The 23648-nt window shown below is 47.5% G+C and overlaps 1 protein-coding gene across 1 annotated transcript in view; it reads left to right on the top strand.

Annotated features, from left to right (window-relative positions):
- Positions 1–5296: 5296 nt before the first annotated feature.
- Positions 5297–23648, top strand: part of LOC311116247 (stAR-related lipid transfer protein 13-like) — a gene marked incomplete at its 3' end in the record, with an annotated part of 29584 nt that continues 11232 nt past the window's right edge. The window contains exons 1-3 of the mRNA XM_084191356.1: positions 5297–5374; positions 23087–23150; positions 23485–23648. The exon at positions 23485–23648 is cut by the window's right edge and continues 142 nt beyond it. Coding sequence (XP_084047482.1) covers positions 5328–5374; positions 23087–23150; positions 23485–23648 — 275 coding nt within the window. The remainder of the gene's footprint in view (positions 5375–23086; positions 23151–23484) is intronic.

The following is a 23648-nucleotide window of genomic DNA, read 5'->3' as shown; positions in this document are numbered from 1 at the left end:
ATAGCGGAGAAGGTACGGTGGGATTCGAAATGGTCGGTGATCTGTTTGTTGACTTGGCTTTCAAAAACGTTCGAAAGGCAGGGCAGGATGGATATAGGTCTGTAACAGTTTGGATCTAGAGTGTCACCCCCTTTGAAGAGGGGGATGACCGCGGCAGCTTTCCAATCTCTGGGGATCTCAGACGTTACGAAAGAGAGGTTGAACAGGGATTGCGACAATTTCGGCGGCTAGTTTTAGAAAGAAAGGGTCCAGATTGTCTAGCCCAGATGATTTGTAGGGGTCCAGTTTTTGCAGCTCTTTCAGAACATCAGCTGTCTGAATTTGTGTGAAGTAGAAGCGGGGGGGGGGGCATGGGCATGTTGCAGCGGAGGGTACAGAGCTGGTGGCCGGGGTAGTGGTAGCCAGGTTGAAAGCATGGCCAGCCGTAGCAAAATGCTTGTTGAAATTCTTGATTATTGTAGATTCATCGGTGGTGATAGTGTTTCCTAGCCTCAGTGCAGTGGGCAGCTGGGAGGAGGTGCTCTTATTCTCCATGGACTTTACAGTGTCCCAAAACTTTTTGGAGATAGTGCTACAGGATGCAAATTTCTGTTTGAAAAAGTTAGCTTTTGCTTTCCTAACTGCTTGTGTAAATTGGTTCCTGACTTCCCTGAAAAGTTGCAAATCGCGGGGGCTATTTGATGCAAATGCAGAGTCAGGATTTGGTGTAAGCAGCATGAGTCCATGGCCCCATCCTGCCTGGTGTCAACGGTACAGGGTGGTGGCGGTGATGTAATGTTGTGGGGAATGTTTTGCTGGCCCACGTTAGGCCCCTTGATACCAGGTGAGCAACATTTCCATGCCTTGAAGAATTCAAGCTATTCTGGAGGCAAAGTGGGATCCAACCCGGTACTAGATGGGTGTACCTAATAAACTGGCCACAAAGAGAGAGCGCGTTAGATAAGTTAGAGAGAGGTAAAGAGAGAGTTTTGGATAAGTCAGAATGAGGTAAAGAGAGAGTTTTGGATAAGTCAGAATGAGGTAAAGAGAGAGTTTTGGATAAGTCAGAATGAGGTAAAGAGAGAGAGATTTGGATAAGTTAGAGAGAGGTAAAGAGAGAGAGATTTGGATAAGTCAGAAAGAGGTAAAGAGAGAGATTTGGATAATTCATAGAGAGGGAAAAAGAGAGAGTTTTGGATAATTCAGATAGAGGGAAAGAGAGAGAGAGTTTTGGATTATTCAGAGAGAGGGAAAGAGAGAGGTTTCGATAATTCAGAGAGAGGGAAAGAGAGAGAGAGAAAGGAGAGTGCAAGAGAGTAAAATAAAGACAAGAGCAAAGGGAACAGAGAGAGGTAGACGAGGAAGGGAGAGAAGGAGAGCAGAGGAATCGTGGCAAAGTGGAAAGTTTTTCTCTGGATTAGTTTTATGTGGATGGAATATTACTATTTCATTGGAGAAAGGACATTCTGCATTTCACCATTATTACTGAACTATGAGGACTTCATGTGAGTTTTAACTCTTATTTTTTCAATTTTTCTCACAGATACACTCTTCTTCTTCTTCTTCTTCTATGGTGTGTTATGTGTGACTGGCATATTTGGTGTGCGACTGAGAGAGAGAGAGAGAAAGAATTAACTCAGAACCCCAGAGCAAACTGGAGTGCTATTTGACCCTAAACAGAGGGACAGAATACCTGACCACTGTGACTGACCCAAATTTAAGGAAAGACTCAGTGAGCATGGCCTTGCTATTGAGAGAGGCTGTCGAAGGCAGACCTGGCTCTCAAGAGAAGACAGGCTATGTGCACACTGCCCACAAAATGAGGTGGAAACTGAGCTGCACTTCCTAACCTCCTGCCAAATGTATGACCATATTAGAGACACATATTTCCCTCAGATTACACAGACCCACAAAGAATTAGAAAACAAATCCAAATAGGATAAACTCCCCTATCTATTGGGTGAAAAACCACAGTGTGCCATCACAGCAGCAATATTTGTGACCTGTTGCCACAAGAAAAGGGCAACCAGTGAAGAACAAACACCATTGTAAATACAACCCATATTTATGTTTATTTATTTTCCCTTTTGTACTTTAACTATTTGCACATTGTTACAACACTGTATATATACACTGTGTTGCCCTGTCTGTCTGTCTGTCTGTCTGTCTGTCTGTCTGTCTGTCTGTCTGTCTGTCTGTCTGTCTGTCTGTCTGTCTGTCTGTCTGTCTGTCTGTCTGTCTGTCTGTCTGCCTGTCTGCCTGTCTGCCTGTCTGCCTGCCTGCCTGCCTGCCTGTCCGTCTGTCTGTCTGTCTGTCTGTCTGTCTGTCTGTCTGTCTGTCTGTCTGTCTGTCTGTCTGTCTGTCTGTCTGTCTGCCTGTCTGCCTGTCTGTCTGCCTTCATTACCTCTAATCAGCACAAGGCCCTGCATAGTGTTTTAATTAGGGTTTGCTTATATACACACACAGGTACACACACACACACACACACACACACAGAAACTGAAGGATCCTGCCAGTTCAGCTGTGTGGGCATAACGTGTGCCAGCTGAAAAAGTAGTCATATAAATGCCAACTTGAAACCAGCCGCAGTGTTGAGTCGATGGGGTGTGGCCGTGTGTGTGTGTGCATGCATGTGTGTGTGTATGTGTGTTTGTGCGTGCTTGCGTGCGTGTTGTATGTGTCTGTCTGGCCGTGTTTGTGCGTGCGTGCGTAGATGTTAAACCTTCCACAACACCAGTGTTATAATGCTAATGCGTTAACGTCCGATTGGAAGTCAGAGTTTCCAAAGGGGTTAAAAGCCACCAGAACTCAGAATAACCTTCATCAGTCTCCACTTTCTCCTTCTACCAACCCTCTGTTACTAACAGTCTATTGTGACAGCAGGATATCATTCTCTTGTTCTCTCTAAAGCACTCTATGCTACATCACAGATTCAATGTTTAATAGTTTATTCTTATTAAAGGTGCAATGCAGACATTTTTATCTCAATATCAAATCATTCTGGGTAACAATGAACTGTTTCGCTATGGTTTTATTCAAACGTTTATTGCAAACGCCAAGCTCTACCAACTGAGCTACATCCCTGCTGGCCATTCCCTCCCCTACCCTGGACCAATTGTGCGTCGCCCCATGGGGTCTCCCGGTCACGGCCGGCTACGACAGAGCCTGGATTCGAACCAGGATCTCTAGTGGCACAGCTAGCACTGCGATGCAGTGCCTTAGACCACTGCACCACTCGGGAGTCACTCCGGGAGGAATGAAAATTGTGTATTTAGATCCGCCTGCTTGAGACAAATTCAGTGATTTGCCATGAAGCAGTAGAGCTGGTGTTACTATGGTTACTATTGTTACGTTCCCCAGCAAGAAAACCAAAAAATTTCGCTCAAACAGAAGGGGGAACTAACAAAGAGTCACTGACAGCAACCCAAAACGAAACAGGCGGGGTTTTAGGAAGGGTTCTGAAAGACACTCATGGGGGTGACCACTGAAAGTTGCATAGCAACAACGACTGGGACCTAAAAGACGCCCACCATGAGACCCACTAAATTTGGCTAGGGAAGGCAAAACAAAAGAAAACCCAAATTAAAGACAGACTCCACAATGTGGAGCAAAATGAAAACAGGGAAGATCAGATAAAGGATTGTTTGTCTAGAACTGAAAATAGGGAGAGACATCTCTCAAGACACCAATCTGCTATACGTGCTAAAGTCTAACCTCAAAACATGAACATAAATGGAAAAACCAAAGCCTGTAACACTGGATAAATGTTTTTTCTAAGGGCCGCCCCTTTGACGTAATGTTGCAGTGAAGTGATATAAATTGATGTAATGATGCAGCCGACCACCAGAGGGAGGCAAACACACATGTATTCGACAGAGGACATTTACATGGTCCTAGGAAGGTCTGGGTGGCTGTCTTCTGACTTACAGAACGGTGGAAAATCAATAAAATAAGTAATGTTAACATATACATATTTTTTAAAGTAATTTTAAAGTAATTCTAGTGCTCGATTTCAGGGACTGTCAATTTAAGAGGTTTTAAGTTCCTTAATTTGATTGTTTTCAATAAAAATGGTCAAAACTAAACAAAAATAGCTTCTTAGCAAAGAGCAATTTCTCAAGTAAGAATTTTGCAAGGACTGTCTGGGAGTGGTCTGAGTGGGGAGGAGAAAACTGAAAACTAGCTGTTATTGGCAGCGAGGTTTGGAACTCTCTTTCTTATTGGTCTATACACTAATTTACCACCTGGTGATGTCACCAAGCAATCCAAAACTCCATCCCAGCAACACAGGTTGAAATTTAAGGCGGTCTTTTCAAACACCTCTTACACTAAAAGGACATTATAATCATTTTCACAATTTCACAGTATTATTCCAACCTCATAGTGTGGCAATATATATAAAACACAGGAAAATCACGTTTTTGGGTGGACTGGGCCTTTAATTACATTTAGATTTTACATTTACGTCATTTAGCAGACGCTCTTATCTAGAGCGACGTACAAATTGGTACATTCACCCTATAGCCAGTGGGATAACCACTTTACAAATTTTTTTAAACTTTTTTTTTATGGGGGGGGGGGGTAGAAGGATTACTTTATCCTAATGTCTCCGGAAGGTGGTGAGTGACTCCGCTGTCCTGGCATCGTGAGGGAGCTTGTTCCACCATTGGGGTGCGTCTTTATTTATTTATTCCTAACGTCACTCTCCCCCTCTGTCTTACAGAGATCGAGGCCAAGGAGGCTTGTGATTGGCTGAGGGTTGCAGGGTTCCCACAGTATGCCCAGCTGTATGAAGGTAAACACACTCCAGCCCATTGTACTGTACAGGATAGAAAGCTATTGTCTCTCATATTGAGAACCCAGATGTTTCTCCTTCTCTTGTCTCCTCTCCTGTGTGATGATTACTGATAACTGTCTGTGTGGCTATTATCCTGTCTGCCCTTGATGGCCAGTAGGGTGTGGATGTGGGTACGCAGACCAGCGAGCAACTGCAGCCCCTCATGATGAGTTCAGATTTCTCTCTCTCCTTCTCCTTCTCTCTCTCCCTCTCCTTCTCTCTCTCCCTCTCTCTCTCTCACTCCCTCTCTCTCACTCTCTCTCTCTCTCTCTCTCTCTCTCTCTCTCTCTCTCTCTCTCTCTCTCTCTCTCTGTCTCTCTCTCTCTCTCTATCCCTCTCTCTCTCTCTCTCTCTCTCCTTCTCCTTCTCTCTCTCTCTCTCTCTGTCAATTCAATTTCAATCTCTCTCTCTCTCTCTCTCTCTCTCTCTCTCTCTCTCTCTCTCTCTCTCTCTCTCTCTCTCTCTCTCTCTCTCAGACTCCCAGTTTCCTATAGATATCTCGTCAGTAAAGATGGACCATGACTTCTTGGACAGAGACCTTGTGGAACCGCTGTGTCGGTAAAAGAACACACACAAAACAATACAAGATTCCGTTCTGTAGACTACAGTACATAGAACTAACGACAGGGGATTTTGACATGGTTCTGCCCTCTGTCTCTAGACGGGTTTGGCGTATTGTATGGTATGGACATGTCTTCATATTTACATTTACATTTACATCATTTAGCAGACGCTCTTATCCAGAGCGACTTACAAATTCATATGCCCCTGTCTGTGTTATATGATGGAATAGTCCCATTACCTTTAGCATTATCTTTATGGTTAACGATGCCAAGGACCATTAAGCTCAGCAGGAAGTGAAACCCATTCAGGCTAACGCTATCCATGACATGCTAACTGGCTAGCTAAGTGGCTGTTTGGATGTTACATGCCACATGCTACTGAAGGTGTCTACCAAATGGCACCCTATTCACTATATAATACACTACACCTTGTGCCTATGGTCAAAAGTTGTGCACTATAAAATGTGTAGGGTGCCTCTTGTGGTAAGAGTTCACAAATCTTGCTGCTGTGATGGCACACTGTGGTATTTCACTTAATAGATATGGGAGTTTATCAAGATTGGGTTTGTTTTCAAATTCTTTGTGGGTCTGTGTAATCTGAGGGAAATACACTACAAGACCAAAAGTATGTGGACACCTGCTCATCGACATCTCATTCCAAAATCATGGGCATTAATATGGAGTTGGTCCCCCTTTTGCTGCTATAACAGCCTCCACTCTTCTGGGAAGGCTTTCCACTAGATGTTGGAACATTGCTGCGGGGACTTGATATCTTTCATCCACAACAGCATTAGTGAGGTCGGGCACTGATGTTGGGCGATTAGGCCTGGCTCGCAGTCGGCGTTCCAATTCATCCCAAAGGTGTTTGATGGGGTTGAGGTCAGGGCTCTGTGCAGGCCAGACAAGTTCTTCCACACCGATCTCGAAAAACAATTTCTGTATGGACCTCGCTTTGTGCACGGGGGGCATTGTCATGCTGGAAGAGGAAAGGGCCTACCCCAAACTGTTGCCACAAAGTTGGAAGCACAGAATCGTCTAGAATGTCATTGTATGCTGTAGCGTTAAGATTTCCCTTCACTGGAACTACGGGGCCTAGCCCAAACCATGAAAAACAGCCTCAGACCATTATTCTGCTGTAACGATGACACTGGGAGGTGCAGGTGGTGAGTTTAATAATAATAACGAACATAGAGCGATACAAAACAAGAGAAGCGTCTGGACATGAACACAGAACCAATACTGCCTGAAGAGTGATGCTAGGGAGTGCTAGATAAAGGGAGAGAAATCAGGGTAGTGATGAAGTCCAGATGTGCCTCATGATGGGGCGCAGGTGTGCGTAATGAGGGTTGCCAGGTGTGCGTAATGAGGGTTGCCAGGTGTGCGTAATGAGGGTTGCCAGCTGTGCGTAATGAGGGTTGTTAGTAAACCGGCGACGTCGAGGGAGTAGACGTGACAGTACTCTGCCGACGCGCGGCTCCAACCGCAGGACGAAGCTGGCCAGTGGGGGTTGCCAGGGGGACAGCAATGAGGGCGAGGAGCGGCAAAGATGGAAATCTCGGATGATGTTGAGATCTAGAATGTCGTCCACCGGTACCCAACACCGCTCCTCTGGACCGTAACCCCCACCCAAAAAATGTGACTAGTCCACCAGGTACTGGAGCCGACCCCCACGACGTCGGGAGTCCAGCAGGTATCTGACAGCATAGGCGGGGCTTCCCTAGATTTCCAGGAGAGACGGAGGGGTGTCATGGGGGACGGCCTCAGCCAGGGGACCAGGAACCACTGGCCTGAGGAGGGAAACATGAAAAGAGGATGAGATCCGGTAGTTAGTGGGGAGCTGTAATCTATATGTCACCTCATTGACCCTCTGGAGGAACAGCTCCACAAAACGGGGGGCTCCGCTTCTTAAAGGACAGGCGGAGTGGGAGGTTCCTGGTGGATAGCCAGACGCGATCACCAGGATGGAACACGGGAGCCTCACTGCGTCGATTTGTTCCAAATCTCTTCTGCACGCCTGAACCACTCGTCCACCGCTGGAGCTTCGGTCTAGCTCGGGGTCCACAGAGCCAGGGCTGGTTGATAACCCAGAACACACGGGAAGAGAGTCAGCCTGGTGGAGGAGTGACGCAATGAATTCTGAGCGTACTCTGCTAAGGGAAGGAATCGGGCAGTATCATGTCAGATAGTAACTCCTCAGGAACCTCCAGAGCTCCTGGTTCATCCTTCCCACATGCGCATTAGACTGAGGCAAGTGAGGCTGACCGTGACCCCCAGCTTCTCCATGAAGGCTTTCTGTAACCGTGACGTGATGTGGCGGCCACGGTCCTCTGGAAGGCAATAGTGCCAGAAGACCTGCTGGAACAATACCTCAGCAACCTGGAGACCAGAGAGAGAGAGAGAGATTTAGAGCATCTCTCCACAACAACCATAATAGTGGTGAAACCATCAGATGGAGGGAGATCAAAATCAATGGACAGATGAGACCAGGAACGCTGAGGCACGGTAAGGGGAAGGAGTTTCCCTGCTGGAGCATGCCGGGGAGATTGAGGTTGGGCACATACGGAATAGGAGTTGACGTAACGAGTGACGTCCTGCACCAAGGTGGGCCACCAGTACTTTCCAGAGATGGATTGAATAGTGCGGGTGAAACCTGGATGTCCAGCGACGACAGCTGTGTGCGCCAGGTCAGCAGCCAATCCCTGTGGGAACATAGATGCGCTCAGGTGGACAGGTAGCTGGGCAAATGTCCACATCTACGTCCCAGACCACGGGGGCTATGACTAGAGAGGGTGGAATTATGGGTGCACTCAGGGCAGGAACCTCTCGAATCGTAGAGATGGGACAGGGCATCGGCTTTGGTGTTCTTTGAACCTGAGCGATATATCAGAGTGAAAATCGAATCTAGTGAAAAAAAGAGCCCACCTTGCTTGGAGCGGGTTCAGCTGCCTCACTGTCCGTATGTACTCCAGGTTCCGGTGGTCGGTGAGGATAAGAATTGGGTACTTGGCACCCTCCAGCCAATGCCAACTTCACCGCCAGGAGCTCCCGATCGCCGACATCATAGTTCCTCTCTGCAGGAGACAGTTTCTTTGAGTAATATGCACATGGTTACAATCTTTGTGGATTACAGGACAGCCTCCAATTCCACCACGAACGGCAGCAAAGGATCTGGGTGTTTGAGCAACGGGTGGAGGTGAAATGTCCCTTCAGTAGGTGGAAGGCTTCGTCGGCTGCAGGACTCCACACCAACGTACGGGGATCACCCTTGAGGTGAGAGGAAAGGCGATAGAGCTAAAGTTCTTGATGAAACGGTGGTAGTAGTTGGCAAACCCCCCAAAAACGTTGTAACCTCTTTATGGTGGTTGGGACTGGCCATGACCTGACAGCATCTACCTTCTTATCGTCCATCATCACTCCTTGCGGGCCGATCTGGTAACCCAGAAAGGAGACAGCCTCCTGATAGAATTCGCACTTCTCCGCCTAGACATATAGGTGGTTAGCCAGGAGGCGTTCCAGGACTACTTCGATGTGAGCGATGTGATCATCCAAGCCGAATAAACCAGGATGTCGTCGATTTACACGACCACCTGGCGCCCGAGCATGTCCCGGAACACCTCGTTAACGAATGCCTGGAACACTGACGGAGCATTGGCAAATCCATAAGGCATCACCAAGTACTTGTAGTGACCAGACACCGTGCTGAAAGCTGTTTTCCATTCATCCCCATCCCGGATGCGGATAAGATTGTAGGCACTACGCAGGTCCAATTTGGCAAAGAACTGGGCCCCGGGGAGTTGTTTGATCAATGCCAGCACCAACGGGAAAGAAGAACGGTATTTAGTGGTAATGGAATTCAGACCTCTGTAATCAATGCACGGGCGTAACCCTCCATCCTTCTTTGCTACGAAGAAGAAGCCTGCCGACGCAGGGGAGGTGGACATGCGGATGAAACCCTGTTGGAGCGCCTCATGGACGTACTCCTCCATAGCGTTGGTTTCAGCCACCGACAGAGGGTAGATGCGGCTGCGCAGAGGCGTAGAGCCTGCAAGCAGGTTGATGGCACAGTCCCAAGGGCGATGAGGAGAGAGACAGGTGGCGCGGGTCTTGGAAGAAAACCTCCTGCAGGTCTTGTTGTACCTCCTGAATGTTGGGGTGAAGGGCAACCACAGGACTCTCAACTGACGTGGAAACACAGGGGAAGGGAAAGCAGGTATTCCGGCATTCGGGTGCCCAGTCCGTGATTGTCATCCTCGTTCATGAGATGGTGGGGTTATGGCGTTGGAGCCATGGGAGGCCGAGGATGATCTTGTGTACGGGTGCACTGATGATGAGGAAGGCAAGGCTTTCTTGATGTATGGACTCCACGGTGAAGGTGAGTGGTGTTGTGATGTGCGTGATAGTCCCAGATCCCAGTGGTCGATTATCCAGCGCTTGAACCGGAAAACGGAGAGAAGAGTGTGTATGAGGTGATGTGCAGGGAGGAGGCAAGGGCCTGCGGCACCGGAGTCTACTAGAGCTGTAGAAACAATACATGAGGGACAGCCAGCCAGTGAAATCAATACTAAAAAGGGTTTGGCAGATGAAGGAACTCACGCTTAACTCAGAAGACGCCGTCTCTCTGCTCGTGTGGACCCTGGGCTGGAACGTACCGGACACCGTTGAAGCTGGCTCCCCACTTGACCGCAATAGGGACAGAGCCCCAGCTGTCTCCGACGGCGTCGGAACCTTCATGGGTTCAGGCTCTGATTCAGAATGGTCAACGAAGGACGCTCCCGAAGAAGGTTGTCCAGACGGATGGCCATCGCAATCCAAGGAGAGGGTGTCGTCTTGGCATGCCAACTCTGTCTGGACCTCTTCACGCAGTCCTCTTCTGAATAGGATGCAGAGCGCCGGCTCATTCCATCCGCTGGATGCTGCCACTGTCCGGAAGGTGAGGGAGTACTCCGCAGCGGTCTGGCCATCCTGCCGTAGTTGGAGTAGGTACTCACCCCCCTCTCTGCCCTCCGGTGGATGATCGAAGACTCCTCTGAACAGAGCCATGAACCCCTCATAGGAACACAGCTCCTCCTCTCCTCTCTCCTGTAGCCCAACGCCCGTCCGGTCAGCAGAGAAATAACCAGTGGTCGGTATGAGGTGATGTTCAGGGAGGAGGCAAGGGCCTGGTCAATAAAATTCCCTGGCCAACCTTGGACCTCTCTGTGGTGGGGGCTATCATCTGATGAGTGAAATAGAGGGAGCACTGGAGTAGGAAGCCACGACATTTGGATGGAGAGGGACAAAAGGGCATCGCTGACCTGCTGGAAGGGCTGGGGTGCTGGGGCACAGGTATGCGTAATGAGGGTTTGCCAGGTGTGCGTAATGATGGGTTGCCAGGATCGGCGCCAGAGCGGAGGAGCGGGAGTAGACGTGACATCCGCCTCCACCAAACTTTACAGTTGGCTCTATACATTCGGGCAGGAAGCGTTCTCCTGGCATCCGCCAAACCCAGATTCGTCCGTCGGACTGCCAGATAGTGAAGAACACATTTCCACTGCTCCAGAGTCCAATGGTGGCGAGCTTTACACCACTCCAACCAACACTTGGCATTGCGCATGGTGATCTTAGGCTTGTGTGCAGCTGCTCGGCCATCGAAACCCATTTCATGAAGCTCCCGACGAACAGTTCTTGCGCTGACATTGCTTCCAGAGGCAGTTTGGAACTCTGTGTGTTGCAACCGAGGACAGACGATTGTTATACGTTACACGCTTCAGCACTCGGCAGTCCCATTCTGTGAGCTTGTGTGACCTACCATTTCGCAGCTGAGCCATTGTTGCTCTTAGACGTTTCCATTTCACAATAACAGCACTTACAGTTGACCGGGGCAGTTGTAGCAGGGCAGAAATTTGATGAACTGACTTGTTGGAAAGGTGGCATCCTATGACGTTGCCATGTTGAATGTCACTGAACTCTTCTTTATGGCCACTCTACTGCCAATGTTTGATTATGGAGATTGCATGGCTGTGTGCTCGATAACAAGGCCGTGCTCACTGTGTCTGTACATAGTCAAAGCTTTTCTTAATTTTGGGACCACCACATTGGTCAGGTATTCTGCTACTATGTATTCTCTGTTTAGGGCCAAATACCATTCCAGTTTTTTCACTGATTCTTTTCAATGTGTCAAATAATTATATTTTTTGATTTCTCATGATTTGGTTGGGTATAATTGTGCTGCTGTCCTGGGGCTCTGTGGGGTCTGTTTTTGAACAGAGTCCCAGTACCAGCTGGCTGAGGGGACTCTTCCCCAGGTACGTCTCTCTTTAGGTGATGTCTTTGTTATGGAAGGTTTGAGAATCGCTTCCTTTTAGGTGGTTGTAGAATTTAACGTCTCTTTTCTGGATTTTGATCATTAGATGGTCTCGGCCTTATTCTGCTCTGCATGCATTATTTGGTGTTTCAGTTTGTACACTGAGGATGTTTTTGCAGAATTCTGCATGAAGAGTCTCAATTTGGTGTTTGTCCCATTTTGTGAGTTCTTGGTTGGTGAGTGGACCCCAGACCTCACATCCATAGAGGGCAATGGGTTCTATAACTAATAATATGCCATTTAGCAGACGCTTTTATCCAAAGCGACTTACAGTCATGCGTGCATACATTTATTTTTTATTTTTTTATTTTTTTGTGTATGGGTGGTCCCGGGGATCGAACCCACTACCTTAGCGTTCCAAGCGCCGTGCTCTACCAGCTGAGCTACAGAGGACCACAGATCAAATGTTATGTTCCTTCTGATGGCATAGAAGGCCCTTCTTTCCTTGTCTCTCAGATCGTTCACAGCTTTGTGGAAGTTACCTGTGGTGCTGATGTTTAGGCCGAGTTAGGTATAGTTTTATGTGTGCTCTAGGGCAACAGAGGTTGGTTTTATAAAGATCCTGTCATACTGCATAGATAGCTAAAAAAGAGCTATGTTTTATAAAGATCCTGTCATACGGCATAGCTAGCTAATATGGAGCTAGGTTTTATAAAGATCCTGTCATACTGCATAGCTAGCTAATATGGAGCTAGGTTTTATAAAGATCCTGTCGTACTGCATAGCTAGCTAATATGGAGCTACGTTTTATAAAGATCCTGTCATACTACATAGCTAGCTAATATGGAGCTAGGTTTTATAAAGATCCTGTCATACTGCATAGCTAGCTAATATGGAGCTAGGTTTTATAAAGATCCTGTCATACTGCATAGCTAGCTAATATGGAGCTAGGTTTTATAAAGATCCTGTCGTACTGCATAGCTAGCTAATATGGAGCTACGTTTTATAAAGATCCTGTCATACTACATAGCTAGCTAATATGGAGCTAGGTTTTATAAAGATCCTGTCGTACTGCATAGCTAGCTAATATGGAGCTATGTTTTATAAAGATCCTGTCATACTGCATAGCTAGCTAATATGGAGCTAGGTTTTATAAAGATCCTGTCATACTGCATAGCTAGCTAATATGGAGCTAGGTTTTATAAAGATCCTGTCATACTGCATAGCTAGCTAATATGGAGCTAGGTTTTATAAAGATCCTGTCATACTGCATAGCTAGCTAATATGGAGCTAGGTTTTATAAAGATCCTGTCATACTGCATAGCTAGCTAATATGGAGCTATGTTTTATAAAGATCCTGTCATACTGCATAGCTAGCTAATATGGAGCTATGTTTTATAAAGATCCTGTCATACTGCATAGCTAGCTAATATGGAGCTAGGTTTTATAAAGATCCTGTCATACTGCATAGCTAGCTAATATGGAGCTAGGTTTTATAAAGATCCTGTCATACTGCATAGCTAGCTAATATGGAGCTATGTTTTATAAAGATCCTGTCATACTGCATAGCTAGCTAATATGGAGCTATGTTTTATAAAGATCCTGTCATACTGCATAGCTAGCTAATATGGAGCTAGGTTTTATAAAGATCCTGTCATACTGCATAGCTAGCTAATATGGAGCTAGGTTTTATAAAGATCCTGTCGTACTGCATTTTATTATTTTGTACAAAGCGTGAAAAACAAGACAATAGGTAGCACACATTAAAACATCTCTCTGTTGAGATCATTTCCTTATTCATTTCTAGCCAGACATAAAATGTTCCGGTTTTGACTAATTTAATAGAGTGGGTTAGGTCTGCTCTATACCAAATTAGCATACCCCCTGAGTCTCTTCCCTGTTTTACTCCTGGTAGTTTGGTGGATAGGATAACCAGCTCTCTGTAACATAGAGGGAAACCAGTGGGTCCGTCTCCTCTATACCATGTTTCTTGTAGGATGAAAATGTCTGTATTTCTTTGATAAAGTCTGGGTTCCTGCTCTTTAGGCCAAAGTCAGATGACCTCAGACCTTTATTATATTCCAGGATGATATATTTCTCTCTCTACAGGAATATGGCCTTGTTGCCCCCCCCCCCCCCCTTACTCCCCACAGCTATCCCCCAAGGACCAGACTCGCTAGTGAACTACTGCCCCTCTACCCTCCAACCCACAGCTTCACGGCTTTGATTTGCTCCCCCCACCCACCCCACCCCACCTCTTCATGCTCTGATCTCACACTCAAAGACCATACAAACCCTGAGGAAACTAGGCAGGGGGTAGGCTGAGAGGGGAATGAGGGGAGCTGAGTAACTAACAGATGTCTGGTGTGTTAGATTAGGACCCCAGGCCTCCCTCCCTCCCTCCCTCCCAATACCCTTCACACACACCCTTACCTTACAAAGAATCTACCAAGGAGAGGGGAGGGTTTAGAAAGGATTCAAACAAGCTCTATTATGATGGCGTGATGATCCCACATTAGAGAGTATTTATATATGTCCCAGTCCCACTATTCTTGTCTTCTTCGCTCTTGTTCTCTGACTCTTTAATCCCTGGGGTGATTGATGAGGCTGGCTAGGGCCTGGGGGGGCAGACAGGGAGGTGGTGAGGCTGGCTAGGGCCTGGGGGGGCAGACAGGGAGGTGGTGAGGCTGGCTAGGGCCTGGGGGGGCAGACAGGGAGGTGGTGAGGCTGGCTAGGGCCTGGGGGGGCAGACAGGGAGGTGGTGAGGCTGGCTAGGGCCTGGGGGGGGCAGACAGGGAGGTGGTGAGGCTGGCTAGGGCCTGGGGGGGCAGACAGGGAGGTGGTGAGGCTGGCTAGGGCCTGGGGGGGGCAGACAGGGAGGTGGTGAGGCTGGCTAGGGCCTGGGGGGGCAGACAGGGAGGTGGTGAGGCTGGCTAGGGCCTGGGGGGGGCAGACAGGGAGGTGGTGAGGCTGGCTAGGGCCTGGGGGGGCAGACAGGGAGGTGGTGAGGCTGGCTAGGGCCTGGGGGGGGGGCAGACAGGGAGGTGGTGAGGCTGGCTAGGGCCTGGGGGGGCAGACAGGGAGGTGGTGAGGCTGGCTAGGGCCTGGGGGGGCAGACAGGGAGGTGGTGAGGCTGGCTAGGGCCTGGGGGGGCAGACAGGGAGGTGGTGAGGCTGGCTAGGGCCTGGGGGGGCAGACAGGGAGGTGGTGAGGCTGGCTAGGGCCTGGGGGGGGCAGACAGGGAGGTGGTGAGGCTGGCTAGGGCCTGGGGGGGGGCAGACAGGGAGGTGGTGAGGCTGGCTAGGGCCTGGGGGGGCAGACAGGGAGGTGGTGAGGCTGGCTAGGGCCTGGGGGGGCAGACAGGTAGGTGGTGAGGCTGGCTAGGGCCTGGGGGGGGGCAGACAGGGAGGTGGTGAGGCTGGCTAGGGCCTGGGGGGGGGCAGACAGGGAGGTGGTGAGGCTGGCTAGGGCCTGGGGGGCAGACAGGGAGGTGGTTGGGAGTAGGAAAGCTGGGGTGTTTTTGGGGAGAGGGCTAGCGGCTGTCCTGGGGATCAGACAGAGGGGCAGGGGAAGCCGGATAGGAGGGGAGGTAACAGTGACATGGAAAGTGACAGAAAAAGAGGGAGAGAGAGAGAGAGAGAGAGAGCAGAGAGAGAGCAGAGAGAGAGCAGAGAGAGAGCGAGAGAGAGAGAGAGCAGAGAGAGAGAGGGGGGAGCAGAGAGGGCAGAGAGCAAGAGAGAGAGCGAGAGAGAGAGAGAGAGAGAGAGAGAGAGAGAGAGAGAGAGAGACCTGACAAAGACAATATGGACATTTCACTATCTATCTACCACTCTGTGACATAAGGAATGTATCTCTCTCTGATGTTCTAGAAGTCTCGACACAATTTACATTTTAGTAATTTAGCATATGCTCTTATCCAGAGCATTTTTTAAATATTGCGTGTCGAGGTGAGGAGGAGTATTACTTAAGATACTGTTTGAAGAGGTAGGGTTTCAGATGTTTTCGGAAGATAGGCAGGGTCTCTGCTGTCCTAGCTTCAGGGGGAAGCTGGTTCCACCATTGGGGTGCCAGGACAGAGAAGAGCTTGACTGGGCTGAGGGGGAACTGCCCTCCGGTAGGGGTGGGTGGGCCAAGAGACCAGAGGTGGCAGAACGGAGTGCTCGGGTTGGGGTGTAGGGTTTTAGCATAGACTGAAGGTCGGGAGGGGCAGTTCCTCTTGCTGCTCCGTAGGCAAGCACCATAGTCTTGTAGTGGATGTCAGCTTCGACTGGAAGCCAGTGGAGTGTGCGGAGGAGTGGGGTGACATTGGAGAACTTGGGAAGGTTGACCAGCAGGCGGGCTGCGGCATTCTGGATAAGTTCCAGGGGTTTGATGGCACAAGTGAGGAGCCCAGCCAACAGCGAGATGCAGTAGTCCAGACAGGAGATGATTAGTGCCTGGATTAGGACCTGCGCCGCTTCCTGTGTGAGGTAGGGATGTACTTCCTGTGTGAGGCAGGGATGTACTTCCTGTGTGAGGTAGGGTCGTACTCTACGGATGTTGTAGAGCATGAACCTGCAGGAGCGAGTCACTGCTTTGATGTTTGCAGAGAACGACAGGGTGTTGTCCAAGGTCACGCAAAGGGTCTTTGACCTCTGGGAGGGCGACACTGTGGAGTTGTCGACTGTGATGGAGAGGTCTTTGAGCGGGCAGGCCTTCCCCGGTAGGAAGAGCAGCTCCGTCTTGTGGAGGTTGAGCTTGAGGTGGTGGGCCGACATCCAAGCTGAGATATCAGAGATGCGTGTCGCCACCTGGGTGTCAGAAGGGGGGAAAGAGAAAAGTAGTTGAGTGTCATCCGCTTAGCAATGATAGGAGACCATGTGACGGAGCCGAGTGACTTGGTGTATAGAGACAATATGAGAGGGCCTAGAGGGACACCAGTAGTGAGAGGACGTGGTGCAGACACACATCCTCTCTACGACACCTGGTAGGAGCGGCCTGCCAGGTAGGATGCAATCCAAGAGTGTTCAGAGCCTGAGACGCCCAGCCCTGAGAGGGTGGAGAGGAGGCCCAGCCCTGAGAGGGTGGAGAGGAGGATCAGCCCTGAGAGGGTGGAGAGGAGGATCAGCCCTGAGAGGGTGGAGAGGAGGATCAGCCCTGAGAGGGTGGAGAGGAGGATCTGATAGTTCATGGTGTCGAAGGCAGCGGATAGATCTAGGATGATGAGAACAGAGGAGAGAGAGTCAGCTTTGACAGTGCAGAGAGCCTTCGTGACACAGAGAAGAGCAGTCTCTGTTGAGTGACCCGTCTTGAACCCTGACTGGTTAGGGTCAAGAAAATAGTTCTGAGAGAGATAATGAGAGAGTTGATCAGAGACAGCACGCTCAAGTGTTTTGGAAATAAATAAAAGAAAGAAAGGATACAGGTCTGTAGTTTTTGCCGTCAGATGAGTCGAGTGTTGGTTTCTTGAGGAGGAGAGAGACTTGGGCCATCTTGAAGTCAGAGGGGACGCAGCCAGTGGTCAGGGATGAGTTGAGGAGGGAAGTGAGAAGGTCTCCAGAGATGGAAAAGGGAGGAGCGGATGGGGTCGAGTGGGCAGGTTATCGGGCGGCCAGACATCCCTAGTCGCAGGATGTCATCTGGAGAGAGAGGGGTGAAAGAGGTCAAGGCGTAGGGTAGTTCTGTGTGAGTGGGACCAGTGGACACAATAGGCTGAGTGAATGTGTAGCGGATGTCATCAACCTTTTTAAAAAAGTGGTTGACAAAGTCGTCCGCAGAGTGGGAGGAGAAAGGGGGATGGGGTGGAGGATTAAGGAGGGAGGAGAAGGTGGAAAATAGTTTTCTAGGGTTCGAGGCAGAAGCTTGAAATGTAATCTGATAATGTGTAAATAACTAGGTAAGATACTTCCTCTCTTTCCTTCCTCAAACAACTCGGCAGAACAACTCGGCAGAACCGTCTTTGTTTTCGGCGACGGTCTTAGTTTTGCGACAAAACTGACACGACTGTGGCTTACAGCGACCACTGAGAAACCGAGATAATTGCTGATTGCCTAGGAGAGGTGAAACCCCTCCCCCACAAATGTTCAACAGGTGAAAATGCTTACTTACAAGCCCTTAACCAACAACTAAAAAAGAAGAAGAAACTACACTATGAAACAAAGATAAATGAGAGTAAAAAGCTTTGGAGCACCTTAAATGAAATTTTAGGGGAAAAAAAAGGCAAACTCAGCTCCATCATTTATTGAATCAGATGACTCATTCATCACAAAACCAACTGATATTGCCAACTACTTTAATAATTTTTTCTTTGGCAAGATTAGCAAACTTAGGCATGACATGCCAGCAACAAACGCTGACACTACACATCCAAGTATATCTGACCAAATTATGAAAGACAATCATTGTAATTTTGAATTCTGTAAAGTAAGTGTGGAAGAAATGAAAAAACTATTATTGTCGATCAACAATGACAAGCCACCGGGGTCTGACAACTTGGATGGAAAATTACTGAGGATAATAGCGGACGATATTGCCACTCCTATTTGCCATATTTTCAATTTAAGCCTACTAGAAAGTGTGTGCCCTCAGGCTTGGATGGAAGCAAAAGTCATTCCGCTATCTAAGAATAGTAAAGCCCCCTTAACTGGCTCAAATAGCCGACCAATCAGCCTGTTACCAACCCTTAGTAAACTATTGGAAAAAATGGTGTTTGACCAGATACAATGCTATTTTACTGGAAACAAATTGACAACAAACTTTCAGCACGCTTAGAGGGAAGGACATTAAACAAGCATTGACGTACAATTGGAGTAACCCTGGATTGTAAACTGCCATGGTCAAAACATATTGATACAACAGTAGCTAGGATGGGGAGAAGTCTGTCCATAATAAAGCGCTGCTCTGCATTCTTAACAGCACTATCAACAAGGCAGGTCCTACAGGCCCTAGTTTTGTCGCACCTGGACTACTGTTCAGTCGTGTGGTCAGGTGCCACAAAGAGGGACTTAGGAAAATTGCAATTGGCTCAGAACAGGGCAGCACGGCTGGCCCTTGGATGTACACAGAGAGCTAACATTAGTAATATGCTTGTCAATCCCTCTTGGCTCAAAGTGGAGGAGAGATTGACTTCATCACTACTTGTATTTGTGAGAGGTATTGACATGTTGAATGTACCGAGCTGTCTGTTTCAACTACTCGGACACCCATGCATACCCCACAAGACATGCCACCAGAGGTCTCTTCACAGTCCCCAAGTCCAGAACAGACTATGGGAGGCCACAGTACTACATAGAGCCATGACGTATGTAATATATATATGTATATAAATATATGGAACTCTATTCCACATCAAGTAACTCATGCCAGCAATAACATTAGATTTAAAAAACAAATAAAAATACACCTTATGGAACAGTGGGGACTGTGAAGCAACACAGACATAGACACATGCACACACACACACGATAACATACGCCCTATACCCACATGTACACATGGATTTTGTGTTATAGATATGTGGTGGTAGAGTAGAGGCCTGAGTGCACACACTTAATACGTTGTGAAATCTGTTATGAATGTATTGTAATGCCTTAATTTTGCTGGACCCCAGGAAGGGTAGCTGCTGCCAAAATAAATACAAAAAATATAGCCACTGATTACCAAAACAAGTCACAAATTGCCCTGCAACTTGATCCTGTATTTATTTTAATTTGTAATTTTATTAACCCATCGGAGGACACATATTTTTTAGTTTTTTACAGCTGATCTGCTACATATACATTTTACATACATGCTACTTTCATATAACGCAATCACATAACAATAATAGAGTGCATTTGGAAATATTCAGACCCCTTGACAGGTTTTTATAAATTTTAGCAAATTTATAAAAAATAAAAACCGGAAATATAACATTTACATAAGTATTCAGACCCTTTACTCAGTACTTTGTTGAAGCACCTTTGGCAGCGATTACAGCCTCTAGTCTTCTTGGGTATGACGCTACAAGCTTGGCACACCTGTATTTGGGGAATTTCTCCCGTTCTTCTCTGCAGATCCTCTCAAGCTATGTGAGGTTGGATGGGGAGCGTTGCTGCACAGCTATTTTCAGTTCTCTCCAGAGGTGTTCGCTCTGGCTGGGCCACTCAATTACATTCAGAGACTTGCCCCAAAGCCACTTCTGCGTTGTCTTGGCTGTGTGCTTAGGGTCGTTGTCCTGTTGGAAAATGAACCCTCGCCCCAGTCTGAGGTCCTGAGCACTCTGGAGCAGGTTTTCATCAAGGATCTCTCTGTACTTTGCTCCGTTCATCTTTCCCTCGATCCTGACTAGTCTCCCAGTCCATGCCGCTGAAAAAAAACCTACAGTGGGGATGGTTCCAGGTTTCCTCCAGCCATGACGCTTGGCATTCAGGCCAAAGAGTTCAATCTTGGTTTCATCAGACCAGAGAATCTTGTTTCTCATGGTCTGAGAGTCCTTTAGGTGCCTTTTGGCAAACTCCAAGCAGGCTGTCATGTGCCTTTTACTGAGGAGTGGCTTCTGTCTGGCCACTCTACCATAAAGGCCTGATTGGTGGAGTGCTGCAGAGATGGTTGTCCTTCTGGAAGGTTCTCCCATCTCCACAGAGGAACTCTGAAGCTCTGTCAGAGTGACCGTCGGGTTCTTGGTCACCCCTCTGACCAAGGCCCTTCTCCCCCGATTGCTCAGTTTGGCTGGGTGGCCAGCTCTAGGAAGATTCTTGGTGGTTCCAAACTTCCTCCAATAAGAACGATGGAGGCCACTGTGTTCTTGGGGACCTTCAATGTGGCAGAATTTTTTTTGCACTCTTCCCAAGATAAGACAGGTGTGTGCCTTTCCAAATCATGTAAAATCAATTGAATTTACCACAGGTGGACTCCAATCAAGTTGTAGAAACATCTCAAGGATGATCAATGGAAACAGGATGCACCTGAGTTCAATTTCGAGTCTCATAGCAAAGGGTCTGAATACTTATGTAAACAAGGTATTTCTGTTTCCTATGTTTAATACATTTGCAAAAATGTCTAAAAACCTGTTTTTTGCTTCGTCATTTTTGGCTATTGTGTGTAGATTAATGAGGATTTTTCATTTATTTAATCAATTTTATAATAAGGCTGTAACTTAACAAAATGTGGAAAAAGTAGAGGGGTCTGAATACTTTCCGAATGCACTGTACATTACCAAACATAAACACTTTAATCCCACCCCTCAGCCACTCTCAGCCCATCCCAACTATCACCACAGACCACCCTCGTTTGGTTTCCATGGTTTCCATGTGCCATGTATTTTTCAATTGTGCTTTGGTGTTTGACATACATTTTGAACCTTTCTAATTGTATAGTATCCACAGATTGTGAGCTAAAGATGAAAACCTTTCCTACGAGTATTATTATATTATTTATTGACTGACTATGGCTTTCCAAATCACCCAACACTGCTATTTTTAAGGTTAATTTTAAGTGAATGTTGTGATTTTCTAACCATTCCTGGACCTGTGACCAGAAACGAGCTACATTGGGGCAATACCAGAATAAATGATCTAGGGATTCTGTCTCTTCGCAGCTAAATCTACAGAGCTGAGATATTTGTATGCCCCATATATACAGCATTCTGTTGGTGGCAAGAATTTTGTATAATAATTTAAATGGAAAAACTTGAAGTGTTGAATCAAGTGTTCAATTAAAAAATTGAAAGAATATGGCACCACAACAAACCTGCCAACAGAGGGCCGCCCACCAAAACTCACGGACCAGGCAAGGAGGGTATTAATCAGAGAGGCAACAAAGAGACCAAAGAAAACCCTGAAGGAGCTGCAAAGCTCAACAGCGGAGATTGGAGTATCTGTCCATAGGACCACTTTAAGCCGTACACTCCACAGAGCTGGGCTTTACGGAAGAGTGGCCAGAAATAAGCAAACACGTTTGTTGTTCGCCAAAAGGCATGTGGGAGACTCCCCAAACATATGGAAGAAGGTACTCTGGTCAGATGAGACTAAAATTGAGCTTTTTGGCCATCAAGGAAAACGCTATGTCTGGCGCAAACCCAACACCTCTCATCACCCCGAGAACACCATCCCCACAGTGAAGTATGGTGGTGGCAGCATCATGCTGTGGGGATGTTTTTCATCGGCAGGGACTGGGAAACTGGTCAGAATTGAAGGAATGATGGATGGCGCTAAATACAGGGAAATTCTTGAGGGAAACCTGTTTCAGTCTTCCAGAGATTTGAGACTGGGACGGAGGTTCACCTTCCAGCAGGACAATGACCCTAAGCATACTGCTAAAGCAACACTTGAGTGATCTAAGGGTAAACATTTAAATGTCTTGGAATGGCCTAGTCAAAGCCCAGACCTCAATCCAATTGAGAATCTGTGGTATGACTTAAAGATTGCTGTACACCAGCGGAACCCATCCAACTTGAAGGAGCTGGAGCAGTTTTGCCTTGAAGAATGGGCAAAATCCCAGTGGCTAGATGTGCCAAGCTTATAGAGACATACCCCAAGAGACTTGCAGCTATAATTGCTGCAAAAGGTGGCTCTACAAAGTATTGACTTTGGGGGGGTGAATAGTTATGCACGCTCAAGTTTTCTGTTCTTTATTGTCTTATTTCTTGTTTGTTTCATTATTTTTATTTTTTTTGCATCTTCAAAGTGGTAAGCATGTTGTGTAAATCAAATGATACAAACCCCCCAAAAAATCAATTTTAATTCCAGGTTGTAAGGCAACAAAATAGGAAAAATGCCAAGGGGGGGGCGCATACTATCACAAGGCACTGTACACACTCAGAAAATAGATTAAACCACTCATTTTACATTTAGCAGACGCTCTTATCCAGAGCGACTTACAGTTAGTGAACACATTTTTTTTTTATACTGGCCCCCCGTGGGAATCGAACCCACGGGGGGCCAGTATCAACTGAGCTCTATCAACTGAGCTCTATCAACTGAGCTACATCTCTGCCAGCCATTCCCTCCCCTACCCTGGACCAATTGTGCACCGCCCCATGGGTCTCCCGGTCACGACAGAGCCTGGATTCGAACCAGGATCTCTAGTGGCACAGTTTGCACTGCGATGCAGTGCCTTAGACCACTGCGCCACTCCCCCTTCAATACAGCCACTGATTACCAAAACAAGTCACAACTTGCCCTTGATCCTGATTCATGTGTCAACAACTATCTGCAAATGATGAGCACTCAGCGGTTCACACATCAAGTAGGCCACTGGGAAGACAGACAGCACTTAAAGTAGATGGCCCTAGCAACAAGACAGCACTAGACTGCAACAGATAAAGACAAAAATATATATACTTCTCACTCCTGGAGATATCAGGAGTCCTCTAGCTATAGAATGAAGCACACAGGACATGTTATGTTATCACACCTCTCTCTCTCTGTGACATAAGGAATGTATCTCTCTGTGTTGTCCTTTCAGACGCCTCAACACCCTGAACAAGTGTTGCTCCATGAAACTAGACGTCAGCCACCCCAGGAAGAAAGTAAGTCCCTCTCTCCTTCTCAATTCTATTCAATGTGTTTACAGGAAGTGAAATAAACAAAAAACAAAAGTGAGAGGACACATTAGAATTGAACAAATAGTTAAAGTACAAATGGGAAAATAAATAAACATAAATATGGGTTATATTTACAATGGTGTTTGTTCTTCACTGGTTGCCCTTTTCTTCTAGGCTACGTTGAATGGGGCGCAGATTGCGATGGCTTTCTTACTGCCGCCAAGAGTCGCGCGCATCTGTGCATGACGTCAGTGTGTCGTGGAAAAGGGTCTACAGTATGTACATACTGTAATAAAATATAATGTTTTCCTCTCTCCAGACTGACGATTCAGACGACGATGACACGCTGGCCATCAGTAAGAGATGGACCTTTGAGTGGAACAGCCGGCGCTGGTCCCGCCTCCAGGACATGCACTTCCCGCTGGGCTCGCCCAATGAGAGCAGCCCTGAGGGGTGCCAGGGCGAGGGGGAGGGGCTGCTGAG

This window comes from Coregonus lavaretus, assembly GCF_964263955.1.
Source record: "Coregonus lavaretus genome assembly, contig: HAP1_SCAFFOLD_4517, whole genome shotgun sequence".
NCBI lineage: Eukaryota > Metazoa > Chordata > Actinopteri > Salmoniformes > Salmonidae > Coregonus > Coregonus lavaretus.
This window is presented reverse-complemented; position numbering and strand designations above follow the sequence as displayed.